The sequence below is a fragment of the Globicephala melas genome, chromosome 20 (assembly GCF_963455315.2).
Source record: "Globicephala melas chromosome 20, mGloMel1.2, whole genome shotgun sequence".
Taxonomy (NCBI): Eukaryota; Metazoa; Chordata; class Mammalia; order Artiodactyla; family Delphinidae; genus Globicephala; species Globicephala melas.
Genome location: NC_083333.1, coordinates 41,411,198 through 41,434,484, shown reverse-complemented (window position 1 = coordinate 41,434,484; position 23,287 = coordinate 41,411,198). Strand labels below are relative to the sequence as shown.

General features: G+C 45.1%; 2 protein-coding genes across 6 annotated transcripts in view; both read left to right on the top strand.

The window, feature by feature from the left end:
* The window catches only part of WIPF2 (WAS/WASL interacting protein family member 2), a 38,628-nt gene extending 35,355 nt beyond the window's left edge, over positions 1 to 3,273 (top strand). For all 4 annotated transcript variants that reach the window (XM_030840090.2, XM_030840094.2, XM_060290327.1 and 1 more), the window contains 3 exons: positions 1,222 to 1,431; positions 2,790 to 2,891; positions 3,134 to 3,273. In XM_030840090.2, coding sequence (XP_030695950.1) covers positions 1,222 to 1,431; positions 2,790 to 2,891; positions 3,134 to 3,174 — 353 coding nt within the window. In that variant the 3' untranslated portion in view covers positions 3,175 to 3,273. The remainder of the gene's footprint in view (positions 1 to 1,221; positions 1,432 to 2,789; positions 2,892 to 3,133) is intronic.
* Positions 3,229 to 22,870, top strand: CDC6 (cell division cycle 6). Of its 2 annotated transcripts, none has more exons than XM_030840086.2 (12): positions 3,229 to 3,476; positions 11,637 to 11,827; positions 12,674 to 12,955; positions 13,080 to 13,279; positions 13,531 to 13,706; positions 14,562 to 14,668; positions 15,436 to 15,575; positions 16,422 to 16,522; positions 17,694 to 17,758; positions 20,689 to 20,891; positions 21,554 to 21,694; positions 21,999 to 22,870. In XM_030840086.2, the coding sequence occupies exons 1-12, from the start codon at positions 3,229 to 3,231 to the stop codon at positions 22,086 to 22,088; spliced, it is 1,944 nt and encodes a 647-aa protein (XP_030695946.1). In that variant the 3' UTR covers positions 22,089 to 22,870. The 2 variants fall into 2 exon arrangements, with proteins under 2 accessions (XP_030695946.1, XP_030695947.1); XM_030840087.2 differs by lacking the exon at positions 3,229 to 3,476 and adding an exon at positions 10,804 to 10,862.
* Positions 22,871 to 23,287: the final 417 nt, after the last annotated feature.

Here is a 23,287-nt window from a genome sequence, read left to right as displayed (position 1 = left end):
CGTAGGTATGAATTTTTTTGTTGGTGGTGCAACCTCAGAAATGAGAAGTGACCATCATATGATAATATTTATGGATCTGTCTGACAACCTGGGTTTGGAGGCAATTCCAAAAGAGGTGTTCCCTATTTTTTCTGAGCAATGAGCCTATCAATGGAAATATATAACTTCTGCAGATGAAATTATTATACATAATTTGAAAATCACTCATTTTAGTCTGTACTACTAAGTGTTAGAATAAGTGACATAGCCTGTAAATGCTGTGGGAGAGCAAAGGAGGGAATCAGGTTAGAGTGGATTGCTTTGGAAAAGCCTTGAGAAGATGGGACTTGAGTTGAACCTTAAAGAAAAGTAGGATTTGATAGTAAGGGATGAGGGGTGGTATTTCTGAGTATTGTGGGGGAGTCACAAGAATAAAGCATATGTAATTTGGTTTATTTAGCACGTATTGATTGAAGACCTACCATGTGCTGAGCTTGGGAACTCAGATGAATGGACACTGCTCTGACTTTAAGAAATATACAGTACCCTCGGGAGGAAGCACGTGTAAAAAACATAGTAGTGGTAGAGAGAGACAGAGTCAACAGAGCAGTACAGAAGAGTGGTACCTAATCCAGTGTAGGGATCAAGGAAGAAAAGAAGGTGCAATCAGGCTGACTGATGTGGTGGGTTACTGTGTAAGAAAGGAAAATGATTGGGTGAGACCCAGGCAGTGTAGAAGCTAAAGATTTGAAACTTTATGATATGGGAAATGCAAAGCCCTTGGAAAAGTTTGAGCTAGTATTTCGGGGAGATTAGTGAGTTGGTGGTATGCAGAATGGATTGAAAGGCTAAGAGATTAGAAGCAAGGAAAACATTTGAGAGGCTTTTTGCAGTAGAACAAGATAAAAATGAGAAAGCCCTGACTTAGAATTGTGGAGGAAGGCATGCGAAAGCAGAGAAAAAAATCATCGAGGATAAGTGGAATTCTTGACTGACTTGTCTTGGGAAATGAAAAAGGGTCATAAATTTATTCTGAACTTTGGTATCGAGAAGAATGGTGATGTTGTTAAAGAAATAGGGATGAGGGGAGGGTGAATATGATATTTAACATGCTGCCCAGTGGTTCACAGGGTCTGGTTCTTTGAGAAAGCACCGAGCACTCTTTTGGCCCATGTCTCTCAAATCCCTCCGTCCATCGCCGTCTCTACATCCAAACCTAACTGCTTTGAACTTTAATTGCAGCTCCTCCACCCCCGCCACCCGTGATCCGAAATGGTGCCAGGGATGCCCCCCCTCCCCCCCCACCGTACCGAATGCATGGGTCAGAACCCCTGAGCCGAGGAAGGCCCCCGCCTCCACCCTCAAGGACGCCAGCTGGGCCCCCCCCGCCGCCTCCACCACCCCTGAGGAATGGCCACAGAGATTCTATTACCACTGTCCGATCTTTCTTGGGTGAGTAGCTAACTGTTTTAGTCTCATAGTTCCTGTGGTGACTTCACTAATTCCAGTGGCCGCTGCAGAGTGGGAGTGGTCACTTGGTGTCCTCTGTTCACTGCAGTTCCTCTCCTGACCTTCCCTCAGACTTCTGGGTCCATCCATGGACATCCCTTTCCTTAGGCAAATTCTAGGCACGATTCCTTTGGAATAGATGGAAGTAAGATCAGCAGGTGTTGTGCTAACTCTAAAGCCAATCTCTTGCTCCCCAAGGCTCATTATTTGTTGTTAGCTTTTAGGTCAGAGACTGTATCCTCTTCAGGATTATTGAGACAGGAATTACGTATCCTCCTAGGAAGAAGAGCTCCTTTCTGGACCTTTGAAAACAAAACAACACTGTGTACACAACTTTTATCTAGTAATCCAAAGCCACTGACTAGTTGTGTTACTTTGAAGAAGTCACTTCATTTTTTTGGACCTCACTTCCCTTATCTATGAAACAAGGAGACTGACTAGCTCAAGAGTGTATCGGATTAACTTTTCCAAGGTTATAAATGAATCGTAGACTGCACCTAAGAGATTTCTAATTCATTAGGTCTGGGATGGAGCACCAAGTAAAGATTGTCCATCAGGTATTGTTAGACCCTCTGTTGAGGAAGTCTGGAAGGATCTGCACAGTCCCTTGTAGCCTGAACACTGTAGATTCTTTAATGGCTGACTCTTCTCTGGCCCTGCTCTAGTCTGTTCCTGTTAAGTGGACCAGTATTTTTGCTTGGAGGATATGCCCTTTGGAATGTGATCGAGCCACACCCATAGAACATTTGAGCCTTCTTGTAGAGGGGCCATGGAAAGTGGGAGTGGGAGCCATGACATGGCCATCCCGACTGTGTTGCAGAGCTCAATGAGGGGAGCCTGGGCCAAAAGGGAATTTTCTGGTCAGATCGTTCCCTAGCTGGTGGCATATAGTCCCATTTTAGATTAATTTCTGCCGATTTGTGGATTTAGTTCAGTTGGTTTCCCATGGTGATAGTCTCTAACATGACTATGTTACTGAAAGACAGAACTATATTTCCTTCTCCTGCCATGCAAACAGCTGGGCTCCTTTCCTGGTATGTGCCTGGTTTGGGGTGGAAAGATTTAAAGAACCAGTTCAAAGACTCATTCCTTAACGTAAAGAGCCTTTGAACACACTGTGCGTACGAGGTGCAGAGAGTAATGCTGTTGCTGCCCTCACGAACCTTGCTTTAGTGGGCAAGGCAGGCCCTCATGGTACATCAGGAAGCCCGGGAGACTAGTATGGGGAGAGTCAGAAGTGGCAGAGAGGTGTGTGGGAGCACGAGGAAGGGCGATATGAATTAATATTGTTCCTTTTGCAGATGATTTTGAGTCAAAGTATTCTTTCCATCCAGTAGAAGACTTTCCTGCTCCAGAAGAGTATAAACACTTTCAGAGAATATATCCCAGCAAAACAAACCGAGGTGAGAGAAGAGAATCATGGAAGGTCTTCCATAATTGCATAGGCTGTAGAATTGGTGTGTGCTTTTCTTAGCTTAAAATTTGCTTCTCCTTGTCTGCATTTTCTTAAACAGACAACGAAGCCTTGTCCCAGATTTTAAAGGTTAGCTTGAAGAGCCTGTCTGTCTCTCATTTTAGGAATGTTTGAGTTATTCAGGGTCTGGTGGGTGACCTTGCGTATGTGGTTTTTATTTATTTTTTTCAGCTGCCCGTGGAGCCCCACCTCTGCCGCCCATTCTCAGGTGAAGCCTGGCTTGGTCCTGTTCCTCAGGAAAAGGATGGACCCTCTCCTCTTCTCAGATGGTCCCTTCCATTCTCCCTGAAACCTGCATGACAGCTCCTAACGTGTTTCTCCAGTGCAACCAACCTCGAGACTCCAAGCGTCCACCCAGCTCACCTCCATCTATGCATCTCGTCTCTGGACTTGGTGACCGGACTCTTTATATTGACAGTAGGGTCTCAAACCCTGCATCCATCCCTCCTCTTGCAAGCCCTGCTGGCCAGATGAGGAAAAAGATTCCATGTCTCCTGCTTTCCTCTGGGGAAAGGTGCCTTGTTGTGATGAATGAACTCATTGTCGGGGCAGGGTGGAGGATGGTACTCCTACCTTCTCCTACCCACTGTGGGGGGAGCTTGGTGGGTATATTATATTTCATCATTTTAGGAGGATGGCATGGCCAGGACTTCTGGGGGTGGGCATTTTTAGTGAAATGGGAAAGTTTGCAGAGAAGTGATCTGTTTTAAAGGTCAAGTTTAGAGCATGGGCAAGGAAGTGGGTCTGCTTTATTTTTAGGGGTATTTTGGCTTTGCCCTCACCCCACCCCACGCTTATACCCAGAAATAGGTTGGATATAAACACTAAATACTAATCAGTTGAACTAAACATCTAATAAAAAGAGAGGGTGAAGGAAACTGGGGGTCCTTTTAGAGCTAGTCGGTTCCTCTGCGTCACAGGGACCAGGAGCCATGTGAGCCCTCTGGGGCTCCCTGCTCCATTTCTTCAGGTACTGAGGCTGAGGGATGTTTTTCCTCCTCTCACCACCTATCCCCTCAAGAGAAAAGTCCCTTTCATTCATTCATTATGGATTCAGAAACCCCCAAAACCTCTAGTGAGAGATAGGAAGATAGGACCTTGGCCTTGGCCTTAACCTTGACCTTGAGGCTGCCTCAGTCTTCTCTGCTTGGCCCTGAAGGCCACTGGCCCTTTCATCCCTGTTCAGAAACTTCAGCCCCTGATGGGTGCTCCAGGATGACGAAGAAGGGAAGGGTGAAGCACCTTGTGGAAGGGACCGGCTCTGCGGGCTGTGAATGGCTTTAACTGAGGCCCACTCGTTGTGAAGTTCATAGCCCGTCTGAGTGAGCAGGCTCTTCCTGTTCCCTTCTGCACCACTCAACCCCAAGACTGCAGGGGTTAGCACAGCAGAGTAGAGAAGGGTGAGGAAGCTTATGGGGGTAGTCAAAGATTCCTCTGCCAAAAGCACAAGGACTTTGGTGCGTTACCTCAGTCCAGTTGATCTTCCCTGGCAGCCAGCAATATGTTGTTTCGTCTTCCAGGTCCTAGTTAAAGAGCACAGAGAAAATGGAGGTTCCCAGTCTAGGTAGGAACTGAGCTTGGATCGTGGTGCAGGGACTTGCCCTTCTCCAACAGCATGATGGAGCTCCTGGGCTCCACATCCAGCTGGTTTGGTTTGCTAAAGCTCTTGTCAAGTGCAGAGGCTGCTTAAAGCTTGAAGTGAGAGCAAAGGAGCTTTCATCAGATACATCACAGGCTTAAACTGCCCTAGGGACCTTTCCTATCTGTTGGATCACAGACGAAGGATCTGTACATGGTGCCCAGTGAAACCCAAGTCCTCCCAGTGCTAGATGAGAGAGCTCTCAACTTGGGTTATTTATCTGGGGTCTGCGATCCTTTGCCATCCCCTGGACCATATTGACTGTTGGGGCAAACCATGATTAGGTCTGTGACCACGCTTTTTCTAATCATTCTTTATTTATCATTCTTATTTTCAAATCTGTTAGCAGTTACCTCCCAGCAGTATCCCCCCAGCATCCTGAAGCCAGTGGAGCTTAGAGAGAGGATGCTAGTGGAGGGAAAAGGACAAAGTACAAGACTTGATACTGCAGCAGAGTTCCAGGGTAGATGCTGACCCCAGTTACTGAACTTGGACTGTGAAGTCTTCCCATTTATTTTTGAAATGGGAGTTGATGCCTTTTGTACAATGTTATCAAAGCGTATCTCTTTTCCCCTCACTCCTCAAACACAGAGCATCGAAATGAGCATCACACGTAAAAGCCAAACCCCAGCTTTTCACTGGGGCTACTATCTTCCTCCCGTATGACCTGCTGCCCCTCATATTCCCCAGCATTTGGACTGTGTCACGTGGGTATTGACTGTATTTTCATTTTCTTGGCCTCATGGAAAAAGGCCTGGGACTAGATCTAGTCAGATGGATTTTCTTCTTCAGAGCATGTTGATGACACAGTACCTATTTAAATGTCTTTGCCTTACACCCTATTTGGTCCCTGTGTTAATAACAGATTTATTATCATGTATATTTACTATTGATGAATGGGAATGTGAGCCTCATAGTTACTGATCTATTTTGTATGCTGTAAAAAGCTTGTAATATAGGTTTGAGGTGGGCTGGCTACAAGAGCACTAAAACTTCTCACCTTTTAAACTGCTCTTTTTATCTGCTTGTGGGAATGTCATCTCTTCAGTGGAAGATTGGGTGGTCTCATGTTGAGGCTGTTGCCCAGTCCCATTAACCCCCTTATCCCTTCCCAGAAGGAAGAGACATTGCCCAACTAGGCATCAAAGAAGCTGTGTTAAAAGCCCTCGTGTGGGTTTGGTTTTATGATGTTTTTCTCGGGTGGGAAAAACTTCATAGTTGTTTCTTACCGCCCTTTCTGGGAAGCAGGCCAGTGGTCTGCAGGTTTTTAAATGAGCTAGATGCCCCTCTCCCCGTCTCCTCTGGTCCCCAGACCTGGATCGCAGCACTGTGGTGCTCCAGGTGTGGTTTGCTCTATCGTGGGGGTTTCCTCCAGCTGCAGAGGCCCAGCGTTTTCCCAGCTGGGCCCGCAGAGTGAGAGCACTTAGGGGCTATCCCACCCAACAGACATGAGGCTCCTGTCTCCAAAAATTCATCCCAGCCCTCTGAACTGGCAAAGGCAAGGAGACTAGCCACTGACCATTGCCCTGGGGACATCCCCTCACCCCATAGCTTCCCCTCTTGAAACCTAAATTTACCTCCAGGGAGAGGTGAGATAAAATTGTAAATAGACTTGCTACAGAGCAACTCAGGGTTGGGGTGTGTTTTAATTCTCCTGATCACTTGAAATAATCTGTAGGCTGAGTGCTTATGGGAGTGGGGGTGAAGTGTGACTCCAGGGTCCTTCCCTTCTGCAGAGCTCTGGGGGTGGAGTAGAGGGCATCTGAGGCCCTTTGGTGGCACTACACTGAGCTGTCTGTTCTGGAAACCCAACCTGCAATCAACTGCAAATCAGATTCCTCACATTCCAGTTGTAGTCTTTCTTTCCCTGTTGAATCTCAGTCCCTGGCTGTACGTGGTCAGGGTGGCTTTCTGTGAGCCACCCTACTTTAGGGAATAGGAGGCATTACAACTCTGCCTTCGAGACTCGTCTCTTAAAAGCAAAGTGAAGCAAAACTACAACCACCTTCAAAACACATACAGAAAAAAAAAGGATAATTTTAACCAAAGGAAGGGTTTGGTTCCATTCAACTCCACATTCATTGTGCCTTTACTTGTGTTAGATTTCTGTGCTTTCTTCCTCTCTCCCTCTTTGAAGCAATTAAAATCTTCCTTGATAACTGCTGTTTCCTTCTTTCTCCTCTTGTCTGACAACTTAGTGGGTTCCCTCTCTAATGGTCTTAAATCTCATTCCACTGGTGGCAGCGGGGCCGAGCCTTCTCTTCTCACGTCTAACCCTTGTCCTTTTCCACGGCGACCAGCATGGGAGCCATCGTCAACACTGAATAAAAGACTAGAGTGACGTGCGTGAAGAGTGTATGTGTGTATGTGTGCGTCCATCTTTGCATGTGGATTGGTTTCTTTTCTTCTAAAAAATAATTTATTGTATGATTTATTTTGGAGTTGTTTCTGATTACGGGGCTCCCTCTCCCAATTAGCATTGATTTCTTTACCCCCTTCTACAGTGTATAATCCGGTCTCAGGTTGGATTCTTTGGTACATTTCTTTCTTCTGGATGCCGTGCAGTTTAATTAAACCTTGCTTAAAAACAAAAGCAAAAAACCTGAAAACTGTGTAGTCTTGTCTGGAATACCACCACAAGTGGTGGCATAGAAGAGAAAAATCTGTTGCCTCCGGTTAGGGTACTGGTTTGACTCCAGATCCTCTGAGAAAGTAGAAATACTAACTTGGGCAGAAGCATCTGCAGCTTCCTCGGAGTTTTCTCTCCTCCCCTCCTGCTGTGTTTTGAAAGTCACAGTTCCAGTTAGCCAGGCTGACTGGGTGATTCTGATAGAGTTGGTCATTATTTATATTTGCCACCTAACTCCCCTTTGCCCATGATTCCAGGGAACTCAGGAGACCCCCTGGCCTTGTGTCCTTTCCTTATATCCCTAATGCTTCTTTCCACCTGTGTGTGTGGTAGATTCTCACACTGAAGTGTGAAGAAAAGGTGAGGGCAGAACACGCAGACTGTGTCTGTTTTTATGTGGGTGTTGCCTTTTTTTCTTCACTGCTTAAGTTGAAATCTTAGCTGGCTTTCTTGAACTTTGACTGTAGGTGTCAGAATTGAACCAGACATTCTCTGCTTACTGTGGTCAGCTGACATAATCACCACTAAGATTTAATGAGCTTAATCTACACTTTCATCGCTAGCAAAGGTCTTGAAATTATTTCCCGTACTGGTTCATAATAGGTGTGTGTATGAGGCACTCTCACACAGTTTGATATAAAAACCTATGAGGGTGCGGGAGCGAGGGGAAAAAAGGGCCTCCTTTCATTTTCATCCATATTTGCCAGGTTGGCTGAATTCCTGATTCTTTGACCCATCATTGTTATTAATATGATTAATAAACTACCTATTTATTGATTTAATTGTTCCTCCTGTGACTTTGAATAGCCCTCAAATAGAGTTTGCCTAGATGACTCTCAACTTGCTAACCCTATAAGCTTTCTCCGTCCTATTGGGATGGTATTGCTAGTCTGTGTACGTGTGCACGTGCTCGCCAGTGCACGCACGCACGCACACAGACACACATAAGGATGCCGGACAGGTCCTTCCTGTGTCATTTGGTCCCTTCCTCCATGACACCGTGTATGGATTAGCAAGTGATAAGGACACTAGTTTGCCCACCTTAATTATTACCAAGACATAGCCGCTTATGGTGAATGTGCCTCTTTAAGTATTTTCTGGCCCAGCCCAGCCACTAACTGCAACTTACTGCAAGGAAGCTACCTGTCTCTGACTTCCTATTACTCTGCAGACAGAGGTAAGAGAACTAAAATGTCAACCTCAGGATCCTAACCACCCCAGAGGATAACTATGGGGAAATGCTTCATCTTTGACATCACTGGAGCCCAGTCTGGATTGTTTTTACACATAATTGAATTGATTCTCCACTCCTAGGTTTAGGGGTGTGAGATTTAAAGGGCTGTATGCTGTCTGACCACAAAAAAATGTTCAAGCAAAAGATGGATATCCACTTGGCAGGAATGTCCTTTCCATTCATTGAGCAAGCATTGATTGCGTATTTTACTCTGTGCCAGGCACCGACAATATGAAGACGAATAGGACATGGTCTTTGCCTCCAAGGAGCTCAGAGTCTAGCAGAAGACTTCAGGACAGCCACCAAGGGAAACCTGTGCGGGGCATTAAAGGCTTTATGGTAATTAGCCAGGGCAGGAGGATGGTGACTGGCATTCCAGACATAGGAAACGGCAAGGACAAGGCACAGAAGCGAGAAACAGTATGATGGTGTGCTCATCATGTTACTGGAGTAGTGAAAAGAGAAAACTTCAACTAGGTAACCTTTTAGAGAACTTTCAATCTGGACGTTCTGTGATTCTCTGCCTGCTTCCACAATAGTCACTTATTCTTGTAGGCTTTTCTTGGACCGGTGCTATATTTCCTGGTGAATGCTTTCATAGGCTCCAATATGCACGTTAAGTACTCATGGCTTCCTCTGCCCCCTCTGTCCCGCTGTAACTGAGGTAGTTGTTCACCACCATCCCTTAAAAGCTGGCTGGGCACTTGTTACTACCATTTCTGGTTATGAAGGACAAGTTTTAGGTGTCCAGGTTATAAAAATAAATATGAACAGTGAAAGTTGCTTCTTTCTAGGTTCTGTTCCCCTGTTAAGAGATCAGAAATACCAGCTGGTAAAAAAGTCTCCATTCTGTGGTAGCGCTTTCTCCATTCGTGGCAGCCTACGCTCTTCACTCTTGTAGTTTTCAGCTCCTAGAAAGCCTTCCCCAGATGTGGTCCTTCGCCATCTCTCCCTCTAAAACCTGCATCTGTCTATTCCCCCTCGGTATGTTTTAAGTGGTCAGGAGTTTGATCTCCTGTTAGACTTCCTGAGTTTGAATTCCAGTTCTTCCACTTACCAGTTGTGTGACCTTGGGCAGATTTACTCAACCTCTCTATTTCAGTCTTCTCATTTGTGAAATGGAAGTAATTCCAACTTCATGGGGGTGCCTGTGAGAATTAATAAGGTGATATAGGTAAAATACCAGAGCTCAGCCCCTGGCACACACAAGCACTCAATATTGGTTTTTATCTCCTATATGAATGAACTACAATTAAGTTGATTGTATTATTGTTTCCCTATTTCTCAGCTTGCTCTATTTCATTTGATATTGAAGGATGACAGATACATGCTTACCATCACCTAGAATTGGATTTGGGTTTTTAGTGGAACCTGAGTTGTTCGCATTGGAAGCTGGCCTGTAAATTACTGCTTTAATTTATATTTTTCATTAAAAGTTCAGATTGCCACTCCATCTGTAGTGGTCTTCTCTGGCCCTGAAACCCTTGTATTTAGCCATAAAAAATATATATATTTTAAAATTAAGGGGCCATAATCCTCTCCACTCCCCCACATTGTGTGGATTAATGGGATTAATGATAGGAAGGTGCACAGAATATCGTATTCTTATCTTTAACAAAATAAAAGCAAAGGCCTGGCCCTTTTTCTCACCCTTGAAACACAAATCAGGGAGATACTGTGATGAAGTGCAGTGTATTTATGTATGTATGTATAACTTTACAAAGAAACATTGCTTTTGGTTGTCAGGAAATGGACCTAGGCCCTTCGAGGCCACCAAAATTCTGTGACCTCTAACTAACCCTCGGCACATTTGCTTTGTGTCTTGCAGTGTTGGGCATTAGATATGTAAAGCGCCTAGCGTCATACCTCGCACCCAGAACCGCCCAAATAATGGCAGGTATTATGTAGTAGCTCTCTGAAAATATAGCCCATTAGGGTAAGGAAAAAATGGGTATGTGCAGCAGTGAGAAGGTATTGAAGGAAGGGCGTGGGAATACAGTCGCGAGCGGCAAAGACTACAGCTCCCGCCGGGCCTCACTCAGTCGGCCCCGGCGCAAGCGCGCATCTTTCCGCCGAGGCCCCGGATGTAGACTGCCCTTACGGCTCGGTGGGCGTGGCCTCGTGGTGCGCTGAGACCTGAGGCTCTCTTATTGGTTGTGCGCCTTCCCGCTTGATTGGTTGTGAAGGAGGGGGCTGGGGCCAAGGCGTGCGGCGCTCTGGCGACACCCAATCAGAAACGTGGCCGGGCTTTGGCGGGAGGCGGGAAAGCTGCGGCTGTGCAGATTTGGCGCGAGCGCGTCTGGGCTCTCCGGCTGACGGTGTGGTGTTTGTCCAGGATCCTGTCGTGGACAGTCCCTTTAGTTTTCTGTGGGAGACGTGAGAAGGCGCCGGCACTGAGGTGACGCAGCACTGTGAGGTGGAAAGGAGAGGAGGCCCGAGTCCTGGGGGGCGGCGGAGTTGGGTGAGGGGCTAGGGCGAGGACCGCGGGTTCCGTAAGAGGAGGAGAGCTCAGATCGCGGGAGGGTGAGAAGGTCGGGGTAGGGAAGGGAGACGTGCGCCCTCGGAGTGCTCTGGCAGTTGTGCTGAGTGCGGCAGGAGGGAGACGTTCCCCCAACATCTGGGGCTATGTGGGGCCGAGAGTTGGGTAGAGCGGGGATTGAGTGCGGAGTGAGGGCTTGAGGAAGCCTGTAAATGTGGGAGGCTGCTGGGCTAAGCTGGTGTTAACGATGTACCCCGTGCCTGGAGCCAGGGGGGTAGAAGTACTATGGACGCCAATTAAGATCAACTTGTTATTGTATGTCTCGAGTGGTTAAAAATTTGGGCTCTGGAGCCAGAATGCCTGGTCTTATATCCTGCTTTGCTGTGACGTTGGGCCTCTCTGCCTCTGTTTTTTTATCATTAAGATAAGGATAATAGTACCTACCTCTAAGGTGGTTGTAAAACTTAAAGGAGTTAATACCTAAAATGTTTATGACAGCCTTTTACTCGTAGTAGGTGGTGTTCGCTATTGTTGCATAGATTCGGATATGAAGCAAAATTAAATGCTAAAATATTGTTACAATATAATCTACTTATGAAATGAATTTCGATCTTCGGTATAAGTTACATGTTAGTTGTTTTTTCTTCACTTTTACATATTGACTGGCTGTCCTGTTCTCTTTTTTGTACGCAGCTGTGTTGCCGTCATGCCTCAAACCCGCTCCCAGTCACAGGCTACAATCAGTTTTCCAAAAAAGAAACAGCCTCGGACATTGGACAAAGCTAAAAACTCCAGTGACACCAAACTAGAACTGGCAAATGTCCAGGCCATACCCCGTTCTCCTTGTGCAAAAATTCTGCCTCTTAGCCCCAGAAAACGTCTGGGTAAGCTATCCATTATTTGAGTACAACTTTTTGTCTGGTAGCTCTCGACCTCTCTTTCTCAATAATAAGATGCCTTTGAAACAGCTTCCTGAGTTCAGTTAAGACCACTCTGTTCCCTTTGGTTATTTTCAGAATGGTTGCTAAGTGCTTACTGAACTTCAGAGTTAAGCTACTTATTGAGATCACTTTCTGAACTACTTAATAGGTCTGATCTTCAGTTCCTTAATACTGAACTTGGTTCTGTCAGTGTTTTAAACGACCTTGCAGTTAGTTATATAGTATTTTGAAACTTGCCTCGTTAGTTGTGAAATTAAGAAAAACAGGTGACAATTCTTGTTTTAGAGCAGTGGTTGGTAATCCTTTCTTTTTTCTTTCCTTTTTTTTTAAAATTATTTTTTGTTTGTTTTTTCCTTTCTTGTTTTAGATCATCTGTTTTTAATGAGGGGTGATTTGGTAGGATCTGGAGACATTTTTAGTTGTCATAACTGAGGGGGTGATACTGATATATTGAATAAAGGCTGGGAATGCTGCTCAATATTCTACAGTGCACAGGACAGTCCCCCACAATGAAAAATTACTTGGTCCAAGATATCAATGGTGCCAAGGTTGGGAAACCCTGTTTTAGAGCAATCCTAGAATTTCATCCCACTAAAACCTCTACCAACTAGTAAGACTCAGTGGTGCCATCTGGTGGCCACTATTTGCTTCTGGATGAGAGGCATTTTATTTTGGCGGTTCTGACCGTGATAGAAATTCACCCCCTTTTTGGGGGGGATGCAGAGATCTTTCCAAGTCCTTTTACTATCCACTGCTATGAATGACCACATTTTGCTTTTAATGTTTCAGGTGACGACAACCTGTGTAACACTCCCCGTTTACCTCCCTGTTCTCCACCAAAGCAAAGCAAGAAAGAAAATGGTCCCCCTCGCTCACATACATCTAAGGGGCGCAGATTGGTATTTGACAGTCAGCTGACAACGGAATCTCCTAGCAAAAGAGAACAAGCCAGACTTCACCAAAACAAAATATGTTCCTCAGTTCCAAAAGGTCAAGACATTGCAACAAATTCTGAGCAGAGATGTCCACTGGAGAAAGAATCTGCGTGTCTGAGACTTCTCAAGCAAGAAGGTTGGTTCTTACATGGCAACTGTTAGTGCAGCCTCATAAACATGGCTGGTGATTCCAAGTGAAACCTGGTGGGTCTTCTCAGTCACCTCTGTTGTGTCTAATTGTCCTTTCATGTCTGGCACAGGTACTTGCTACCAGCAAGCAAAGCAGGTCCTGACTACAGCTGTCCCAGATCAGCTGCCTGCAAGGGAAAAGGAGATGGATGTCATCAGGAATTTCCTGAGGGAGCACATCTGTGGGAAGAAAGCTGGAAGTCTTTATCTTTCTGGTGCTCCTGGAACTGGAAAAACTGCCTGCTTAAGCCGAATTCTGCAAGACCTCAAGGTACATTGAGAGTCTGAATTATGATGCTCTTGCCAAAATGACACTTGGTTATCAAGGGTTAAGAAAAAGTAGAAGTGCTTAGGGCACTGCAGTTTTCCCCAAAATAAGACATTTTTAATTTCACTGTCTAAATCTTTCCAAATGAAAGTGGACCTTATTCTCTTGTATGCTGTTAACTCTTCAAAGACACTTCAGGTTCCATCAAACCTTTATCTGAGGCCAAAATAACTCGCATGTTTGCATTTTTCTAGAAGGAACTGAAAAGCTTTAAAACTATCATGCTGAATTGCATGTCCTTGAGGAGTGCCCAGGCTGTATTCCCAGCCATTGCTCAGGAGATTTGTCAGGAAGAAGTATCCAGGCCAGCTGGGAAGGACATAATGAGGAAACTGGAAAACCATATGACTGCGGAGAAGGGCCCCATGATGTAAGCATTGCTCTGCTGCATGTTGCTCTGTGAAAATCTGCAGGATCCATTGCCCACAAACTCACATTCTCGTCTCTTGAATGTATCAGTTTGCTCATAAAAAGAACATTTCCTATATTTTCTCTCTGAGGGGTAGTTACATAAGCTTAAAGGGAAAGAAGAAAAGAAAAAACAAAAGCCTTCTAATTTTAAATTGGGGGAAAATGTTTTTAAACTAATTACTTGAAAAACCTGTATGTTACTTTCTGGTGATGATGGGGGGTATCATCATAACAGTGACTGGAGGTGGGACAGATTATGATCTTCAAACTGGTCTTTTTTTTTTTTTTTTTTTTTTTTTTTTTGCCATATGTGGGCCTCTCACTGTTGTGGCCTCTCCCGTTGCGGAGCACAGGCTCCGGACGCGCAGGCTTAGCGGCCATAGCTGACGGGCCTAGCCACTCCGTGGCATGTGGGATCTTCCCGGACCGGGGCACGAACCCGTGTCCCCTGCTTCGGCAGGCGGACTCTCAACCACTGCGCCACCAGGGAAGCCCTGGTCTTTTTTTTTTTTTTTTGCGGTACGCGGGCCTCTCACCGTTGTGGCCTCTCCCGTTGCGGAGCACAGGCTCCGGACGCGCAGGCTCAGCGGCCATGGCTCACGGGCCCAGCTGCTCCACGGCATGTGGGATCTTCCCGGACCGGGGCACGAACCTGTGTCCCCTGCGTCGGCAGGCGGACTCTCAACCACTGCGCCACCAGGGAAGCCCTTCAAACTGGTCTTAGCTGTAGGAATGTGACCTAGTGTCAGCCCAGATCAAACAGATTGGAGAGTTAAGGTGAACATGGATACTAATTGTTTCTCTTTTTTTGTAGTGTGTTGGTGTTGGACGAGATGGATCAGCTGGACAGCAGAGGGCAGGATGTACTGTACACACTGTTTGAATGGCCATGGCTAAGCAATTCTCGGTTGGTGCTGATTGGTTAGTGCTCTGTTGTTTATGTTACATGGTGGTTCTAAAGACCTTTTTCTAATCTCTTCAGTTTATTCATCACATATTTTGTTTTGTTTTGTTTTTTGGCTGTGCCATGCAGCTTGCGGGATCTTAGTTCCCCGACGAGGGATTTAACCTGGGCCCCAGCAGTGAAAATGCCGAGTCCTAACCACTGGACCACCAGGGAATTCCCTTATCAACTATTATTTGATCTTACACCAGCTTTCTGCTTTCTTACCAAAATAAGAAAGTTACTATAAGATAATAGGAACCTTAATCTAAGTCAAGTCAACTTTGTTAACTCTGGATAGAAATGACATAATGCTGCATTTCAGAGACAATTGATTTTGGGAGTATCTGATCCTGCTTATAATTGAACAATTCTAAACATAACTCAAAAAGAGCATTCTTCGATGATTATACACATCTTATCTAATGGGTATTGAGGGTGGGGGTGGGGGAAAGTGCGAAGCAACTGTTGGAATGCTGGATTATAACTGGAAATTTTATTCAGTTTTTTGGTGGGTGTTTTTTTGTTTTTTTAATATTTATTTATTTGGCTGCACTGGGTCTTAGTTGCAGTGTGCGGGATCTAGTTCCCTGACCAGGGATCAAACCCGGGCCCCTGCATTGGGAGCGTGGAGTCTTAACCACTGGACCACCAGGGAAGTCCCTTATTCAGCTTTCAGAGGGTTTGGTTTTCCTTTTACGATGATTTGACCAATGATGCTTAGTGTCATTTATCTCCTCCTCAGGTATTGCTAATACCCTGGATCTCACAGACAGAATCCTGCCAAGGCTTCAAGCTAGAGAAAAATGTAAGCCACGGCTGTTGAACTTCCCACCTTATACCAAAAATCAGATAGCCACTATCCTGCAGGATCGACTTAATCAGGTGAGTGCCAAGCACTGTACCAAGCTGAGTGTTCCTTGTATCACCTGTGAAGGTGGTTCAAAAATATTTTGCTTTGATTGCATTACTAAACAGGGAGTTCCTATAGCCCATTCATTTTTATATGAATTTCTACTCTTGGCTCCATTTTAGATGCCTTAGTGTTGGAATAAAAAGAGTTAGAGGAGTCACCCAAATGCTTCTCTAATGGCCTTTTAAAATAGGACCCATGGGGACTTCCCTGGTGGCGCAGTGGTTAAGAATCCGCCTGCCAATGCAGGGAACACGGGTTCGAGCCCTGGTCTGGGAAGATCCCACATGCTGTGGAGCAACTAAGCCCAAGCGCCACAACTACTGAGCCTGCGCTCTAGAGCCCGCGAGCTACAACTACTGAGCCCGCGTGCCACAACTACTGAAGCCTGAGTGCCTAGAGCCTGTGCTCCACAACAAGAGAATCCACCTCAGTGAGAAGCCCGCCCACCACGAAGCCCGCCCACCCCGCTCACCGCAGCTAGAGAAAGCCTGTACGCAGCAACGAAGACCCAACACAGCCCTAAATAAATAAATAAATTTATAAAATAGGACCTATGAAAACACTTTCTCTATTGGAAATGACCAAATAGATTTTAGTTTAGTTTAGTTTTGCTAATTTGAGTTTCAAGTGCCTTTTTTTCCCTTTGTGAACCTCTACCACATTCCTACAAAATGCTTAAATGTATGAAATCCCCATTTACTTCTAAGCAGAAAAGGCGTCTTAGACCCTAAAGGTTGGTCAATCAAGTCTGGGACCTAAATTGCAGAGGGGAAGTCTTATAGTTCAAACTGTCATCTTCTATGTCTTGTTCAAAGGCATCTAAAGATCAGGTCCTGGACAATGCTGCCATTCAGTTCTGTGCCCGCAAAGTCTCTGCTGTTTCGGGAGATGTTCGCAAAGCGCTAGATGTTTGCAGGTGAGTTATGGCACTGTTGGCTGCTTTTATTAAAAAAAAGAAGTGCTGTTGATTGTCTCATGTAACTCAAGTGAATGTGGCTTAAGAGGCTCCATTCTGCCACTTTTTACGCTCAGAAAGGAGGACTTGTTTCTCAGTGGGGAGCTCTGCATTTCCACCGGTGTTAATGTCTGAAACATTATCAGTCCATTACCTACAGAGGGAGAAACAAATGAGATGTTGCTGGCACTCCCTGTGGTGATTATAGATTGGTTAATTACATTTGTATTAAAAAAGACTCCAGTTTACTTTTCCATTAGCTGGTCTCAAGCAGGTTTATTTATGGACCTGAACCATCTTTGCCTTTAGACTTTTTTTTCCCTTCCTTTGCTTTTGTGAGCACCCCTTCCTCCAGTTGGTGGTCCCCCACAGTTGTACTCCAGACCTCTCTCTCCCTTCCCATCCCCCGGCCCCTCCTGCTGGGGAAAGCCTCTGTGCTGACTGATGAAATTTCTTCCTTCCCAGTAGGGACACTTGGTCCATTAAAATGATACTTGCTGTGTTGGCCCGCTGGTCCAACTTCCCCCTACTGCGATGCAGAAGATCCAGGTCTGGCTTATGGCTTCCTGTGGGCAAAGTACTTTGGAGAGAGCAGTGGGAGAGTAAGCTCTTCCTATTGCTAGATGGTGTCATCCTGGATTTGAAAGTTTCCCCTAGTCAGCGAACTACTTGGGTAAAGACTGCAACTATGAGCAAGAGTCAAGTAGGCCAGTGTGGTTCTAGCCTACACATATCCTGTGCGGAGATAACTGAGGACCCTCCTCTTAGGTCTGGTGTGTATGGGCGGTACTGGCGCTCTTAGTCAAGCACCCACACTACGTGTCCTCTCTCCCATCCATGACAGGTTTTCCTTGTTCAAAATGTTATCATTGGCTCAGTGTACGATGACTTACTTGGCCTCTGTAATAGGAAACCATGTAGTGTTGAAGTTTCTCAGATTCCCTGGTCCATGAATTATTTCAAGGCAATTAAGTCCCCTGGAGCTGAGACACAACCCAGTTTTGTCTGGGGGCTTTAAAGTTATAAGACATGTTGCTTTTTGTTAATGTGCCTGTTTTCGAGCTTTGGTGGTTTGGTGTGGTGTTTGGTTTGGCTCAGCCTAAATTAATTTTAGAAATTTTTTTTTTTACAGGAGAGCTATTGAAATTGTAGAGTCGGATGTCAAAAGCCAGACTATCCTCAAACCACTGTCTGAATGTGAGTAGTTTATCTCCTTTTTGTCTTCCTTTATAATTGGAAGCTTAACTTCTCTGAGGAAAGAGATAGAGAGCTGAAATGAGCATAGTTAAATCCACAGTTAAATCCACACTCACCCATTTGTGTACGGGTGTCGTGTTTTTCATCAATTTCATCCACTTTATTTCCATCTTGCCTGCCAGTGCTATAATCCATGTGTTACTGGAAATGAGTTCTCCAGGGTGTTACCTGAATGGTTGGGACAGAGTCAGTTTTCTTTCCAAGCTCTAGGAATGAAAACTAGACAGTAAGGTTGGATCAGCTTCTCTCTGGGTACTTACGTTGAGTGCACTTTACATCTCAACATAGGTGAAAGCAAAGCCTGGGAAGTAAGAGAGTCAGACAGGAAAGAATTGTGTTCAACTTGAGATATCACAAGCCTTTAAACAAGTCTAGGAGGGTGGAGGTACAAAGATAGTATTGCTACGGTAAACTGCAGCCGTTTACAAAAATGACAAAATTAATTTTCCTTTCCTTCAACCTTGTTCTCTTAGCTATGGCAGATGTAAAATGTCCATGAACTACATACCTTGTGTTTAATATCCACTCTTAATCTTTAGAAACAGGACAGTCTGATTTGATTGTTTCTTCCTTCACTCCTGCACTGGTTGAGTGTTACTAAAATTGTTTCTAGCACCATAGTTCCACAGAAAACTCTTTTTTTCATCAACTTGTTGAAAGAAAATTAATAAAAGTATTTCAGAATTAGCCAAACTTAGTGCTTAGACTGATAGGTAATATTTGCCAATGCATAGACTAGATACTGGTTTCTCTTCAACTTTTCACATTATTCCCTTTTTTCCCTTACCAATAACATTTAGGCTTATCAGTGGACCCTGTGAGCACCGCCTACACACATACAACTAAAAGGGGTTGTGAATTCCTGTCATAAATTATTAATCTAATTCCTGTCTTTTGACCTCTGGTAGGTGTGGTTAGCTTTTTACAGGCTCCGGACGCGCAGGCCCAGTGGCCATGGCTCATGGACCCAGCCGCTCCGCGGCACGCGGGATCCCGCGGCACAAACCCGTGTCCCCTGCATCGGCAGGCGGACTCTCAACTACTGAGCCACCAGGGAAGTCCCGATGTGGTTAGCTTTTAATGGCTCTAGAAAGCTATAGGGAGACTGACTTGAAATAAATATAAGAGGACACTCTCCAATAAATAGCACTAACTGGGCTTTGACACAGTGTGGGTACACCAGTGTTGAAGATACTCAGACACAAGCTGGATAGGTGACCACTTTTTTTTTTTTTTTTTTTGCTGTACGCGGGCCTCTCACTGCTGTGGCCTCTCCCGTTGCGGAGCACAGGCTCCGGACGCACAGGCTCAGCGGCCATGGCTCACGGGCCCAGCTGCTCCGTGGTATGTGGGATCTTCCCGGACCGGGGCACGAACCCGCGTCCCCTGCATCGGCAGACGGACTCTCAACCACTGCGCCACCAGGGAAGCCCAGTGACCACTTTTTGGGATTGTTTTGAAGAGACTCAGCTGTTGGTAGGGAGCGAGACTAGACCTCTAAATTCCTCTCAACTTTAAGATTCTGCTTGTTTGATCGCTGATCTCCAGTTTCTCCATGATGATTAGTCCTCGGTAGCATCCCATTTGTGATCATGAAATAGAAGCAGACTCTTGTGAGACAACTGACCTGGTCTCAGGAAGTAACCTTAGGCAAAGGTTGTTACAGAGCAAATCGCTCCCCTGTCTTGCAATTCCTGTGTCCAAACAATGAGGCCACAATCCTCCGAAGCTTGTTGGCAGTTTCCCAACCTCCAGACTCTGAGATGGTGCTATCTGCTAAGATATCCAGTGACATTTTCTCAAGTGTTGCTCTCCTGGAGATCAGCTTGGGCAAATGAACCCAACCTCAGAGGTCATTTGGGGAGGCTATCTAGAGGACTTAGGTAGGATTGTCCATGTTTAGCCACTCTTTTTTTGATGTGGACCATTTTTAAAGTCTTTATTGAATTTGTTACAATATTGCTTCTGTTTTATGTTTTGGTTTTTTGGCCGTGAGGCATGTGGGATCTTAGTTCCCCAACCAGGGATCGAACATGCACCCCTGCATTGGAAGGTGAAGTCTTAACCACTGGACCGCCAGGGAAGTCCCCTAGCCACTCATTTGATTTGAAATATTAGGTAATTTTTTGAGCCTTTAAAAATGACCAGGGACTTCCCTGGTGGCACAGTGGTTAAGCATCTGCCTGCCAATGCAGGGGACACAGGTTCGAGTCCTGGCCCGGGAAGGATCCCACATGCCGCGGAGCAACTAAGCCTGTGCACCACAACTACTGAGCCTGTACTCTAGAGCCCACGAGCCACAACTCAGGAAACCGGTGTGCCTAGAGCCCGTGCTCTGCAACAAGAGAAGCCACCGCAATGAGAGACGCCCGCCCCACAACAAAGAGTAGCCCGTGCTCGCCGCAACAAGAAAAATCCTGCTCGCAGCAACAAAGACCCAACGCAGTCAAAAATAAATAAATGAATTTAAAAAAAAAAAAAAAGACCAGGCCCAGCCATCTTTGTTTCAAGGTTCTATCCTTTGCCTTTGAGATATTAGGAACCTTCCAAGCAAGGCTGAGTACATTGGTTCTCTGTCTGGTCCTTATTCTTTCATGAGGTGGATTTTGTCTCTCTGACATTAAATTGCACTCTACAGGATAAAATTGCTCACTGTTCTGCCCAGAAGAAGGATAACTGTACTTTCCAAGTCATGTCACACTTTGGCATCTTTCTAAGGATCACATTTTGTCTCATCCTTTGGCTTCTAGTTACAGAATTGGAACTTCTGCTTTGCTCTTGAATTTCCTTCTGTTAAAACTTAATATCATCTGTCTCAATACCCACAATATTTTAAAAATCTAATTAAGCTTGATTTATTTACTTTATAGGTAAATCACCCTCTGAGTCACTGGTTCCCAAGCAGGTTGGTGTTATTCACATATCACAAGTCATTTCGGAAGTTGATGGAAACAGAATGACTTTGAGCCAAGAAGGAGCACAAGATTCCTTCCCTCTTCAGCAGAAGATCTTGGTCTGCTCTTTGCTGCTCTTGACCAGGCAGCTGAAAACCAAAGAGGTCACTCTGGGGAAGGTTAGTTGGGAATCTCAGCAGATGGAGCTGGGGTGGAGATGAGAATCTGCTTTGCAGAGCAGATATTTTCCAAAAGGCCTATCACGCTCCAGCTGATGTGAATTAAAAATGGATTTTAACAGTAAGAATAAGTACTGGTATCATGTAAAAGGCAGCTGACTTTATTTCCCTTGGGTTGTGGTTGAGACTTTACCATTAATCTTCTCCCCTTTATTTCTGCCTCTCCCTATGAAATATATAAAGCCCCTTTCTTGCATTACAGTATAGGTTTTTGGCAGTATCTCCAAAATGCCTTTTCAAGGATTTCATTGAAAAGGGAGAGAATTAGGGTATTCAGATAACTATTTTGCAAACCCAGATTCACATTCTTTTAAAAGATTACAGGGTTACAAGAGATATGACTTTTGGGCTTCCCTGGTGGCACAGTGGTTGAGAGTCCGCCTGCCGATGCAGGGGACACGGGTTCGTGCCCTGGTCTGGGAAGATCCCACATGCCGCGGAGCGGCTGGGCCTGTGAGCCATGGCCGCTGGGACCGCGCGTCCGGAGCCTGTGCTCCACGGCCGGAGAGGCCACAGCAGTGAGAGGCCCGCGTACCGCAAAAAAAAAAAAAAAAAAAAAAATGACCTTTAAGCAACATTTGTTCTCCCTTGTTTCCTCTCAGTTATATGAAGCCTATAGTAACGTCTGTCGCAAACAGCAGGTGGCAGCTGTGGACCAGTCAGAGTGTTTGTCACTTTCAGGGCTCTTGGAGGCCAGAGGCATTTTCGGATTAAAGAAAAACAAGGAAACGCGTTTCGCAAAGGTACAACGAACTGCTTCTTTGTGACATTGCTTTTAACTGTCCTGCTTTGGCGAGCTTATCTTTTGCTAAAGTAAAGATTTAAAAATGACCACAATTAGATAAACAATTTTTTTGTTAGGTAGGGTTTAAGGTGTGTGAAGATAGGGCTGTAGTATGAATGAGATATTTTATTTTTTCGGGCTGTTGCAAAAGCAGTGTTTAACTTGCTTGCCTCTTGTGAGACAAGTTTAATACGGTAGAAGTTTGTGTAATAAAAACTGCTTTTGTGAGTTCTCCACCATGAAAAGTGCTTTTCTCTTTGCAGGTGTCTCTGAAGATTGAAGAGAAGGAAATAGAGCATGCTCTGAAGGACAAAGCTTTAGTTGGAAATATCTTAGCTACTGGATTGCCTTAAATTCTTTTCTTTTATACTAATACTCTGCCTAAAAGTATCTGGCTGGCATTTGGAGAGGGATGGAATCTTCATTTTATTACTTTATATACACTTAGGTCTGAAAGCAAACATGACCTTTTTTACTTAAAACTGATAAAATTTAAGCTATAAATTCGTGAATATTAGCACAGAATTATTTATCTTTGGGTCTTATTATGTTTATGCATTAAAAACAACCAAGTAGACCCTTTTTAATTACATTCACTGCCTCTACCTCTAGTGTGCCTCTAACCAACATGCTTGCAAGTATACAGACTTAGGCTGTGGAAAGTTTATATATTTATCTCTGTTTCCTCAAACATTGGTGTATTTTAAAGAATTTTTGGACTAGAGGAAGAAGAATGAAAAAGGGGTTGATCCAGGAAAATCAGCAAGTCCACGTGGAGATCTGGAGGACACTTTGATCAAAGAATGTCTTTCTGTTTGGAGTATACTGTGTTCATGTTGCACATACTTCCACGTTGTGACTTTTTTTTTTTTTTGCGGTACGCGGGCCTCTCACTGTTGTGGCCTCTCCTGTTGCGGAGCACAGGCTCCGGATGCGCAGGCTCAGCAGCCATGGCTCACGGGCCCAGCCGCTCCGCGGCATGTGGGACCCTCCCGGACCGGGGCACGAACCCGTGTCCCCTGCATCGGCAGGCGGACTCTCAACCACTGCGCCACCAGGAAGCCCCCACATTGTGACATGTTAAAGACTCATTGAGTGTCTTGGGCACTCCCAAGCTTGTGGAGGTGGTAAGGAGGATGTGACTACAGGCTGTGAATATATTTATTTTCAAGTTGCATTCTTTGTTTTCTTAAGCAGTCACATTTCAGGAGAGCTCAGACTTTCAGAAGGCAATGTGAAAATTGTGAAAATCCTCCCCAAACTGTCTCACTGTCCTGGCTGCCCTCAGATGAAGCCACTTGTTTCAAGATGCCTTCATCTGGGGTTGGATTTTCAATGACACCTCATTTTCCCAGTCTTCTAGGTAAATGCATCCATACGGTTACTCAAGTCTCCCCTCTTCTGGGTTTGGTTTCCAGTGGCATTAAATGGCAATTTGTGACAGGGACGCCAGAGGGCACCATTATAACACTGACTGCCTCGAAAGTGCAGGCATAGGGCTGGGGTAGTTTTGAGAGAAGGGGAAAAGAGAAACTTAAGTTTGCTTCATTTG

What these genes read in the sequence shown, in the direction of transcription:
- CDC6 (XM_030840086.2), top strand. Translation starts at nt 3,229, where the DNA reads ATGGTCCCTTCCATTCTCCCTGAAACCTGCATGACAGCTCCTAACGTG. An exon ending in GAATTCTGCAAGACCTCAAG is followed by an intron (nt 13,280 to 13,530) that starts GTACATTGAGAG and finishes GCATTTTTCTAG; the next exon opens with AAGGAACTGAAAAGCTTTAA. An exon ending in AAGAGGTCACTCTGGGGAAG is followed by an intron (nt 20,892 to 21,553) that starts GTTAGTTGGGAA and finishes GTTTCCTCTCAG; the next exon opens with TTATATGAAGCCTATAGTAA.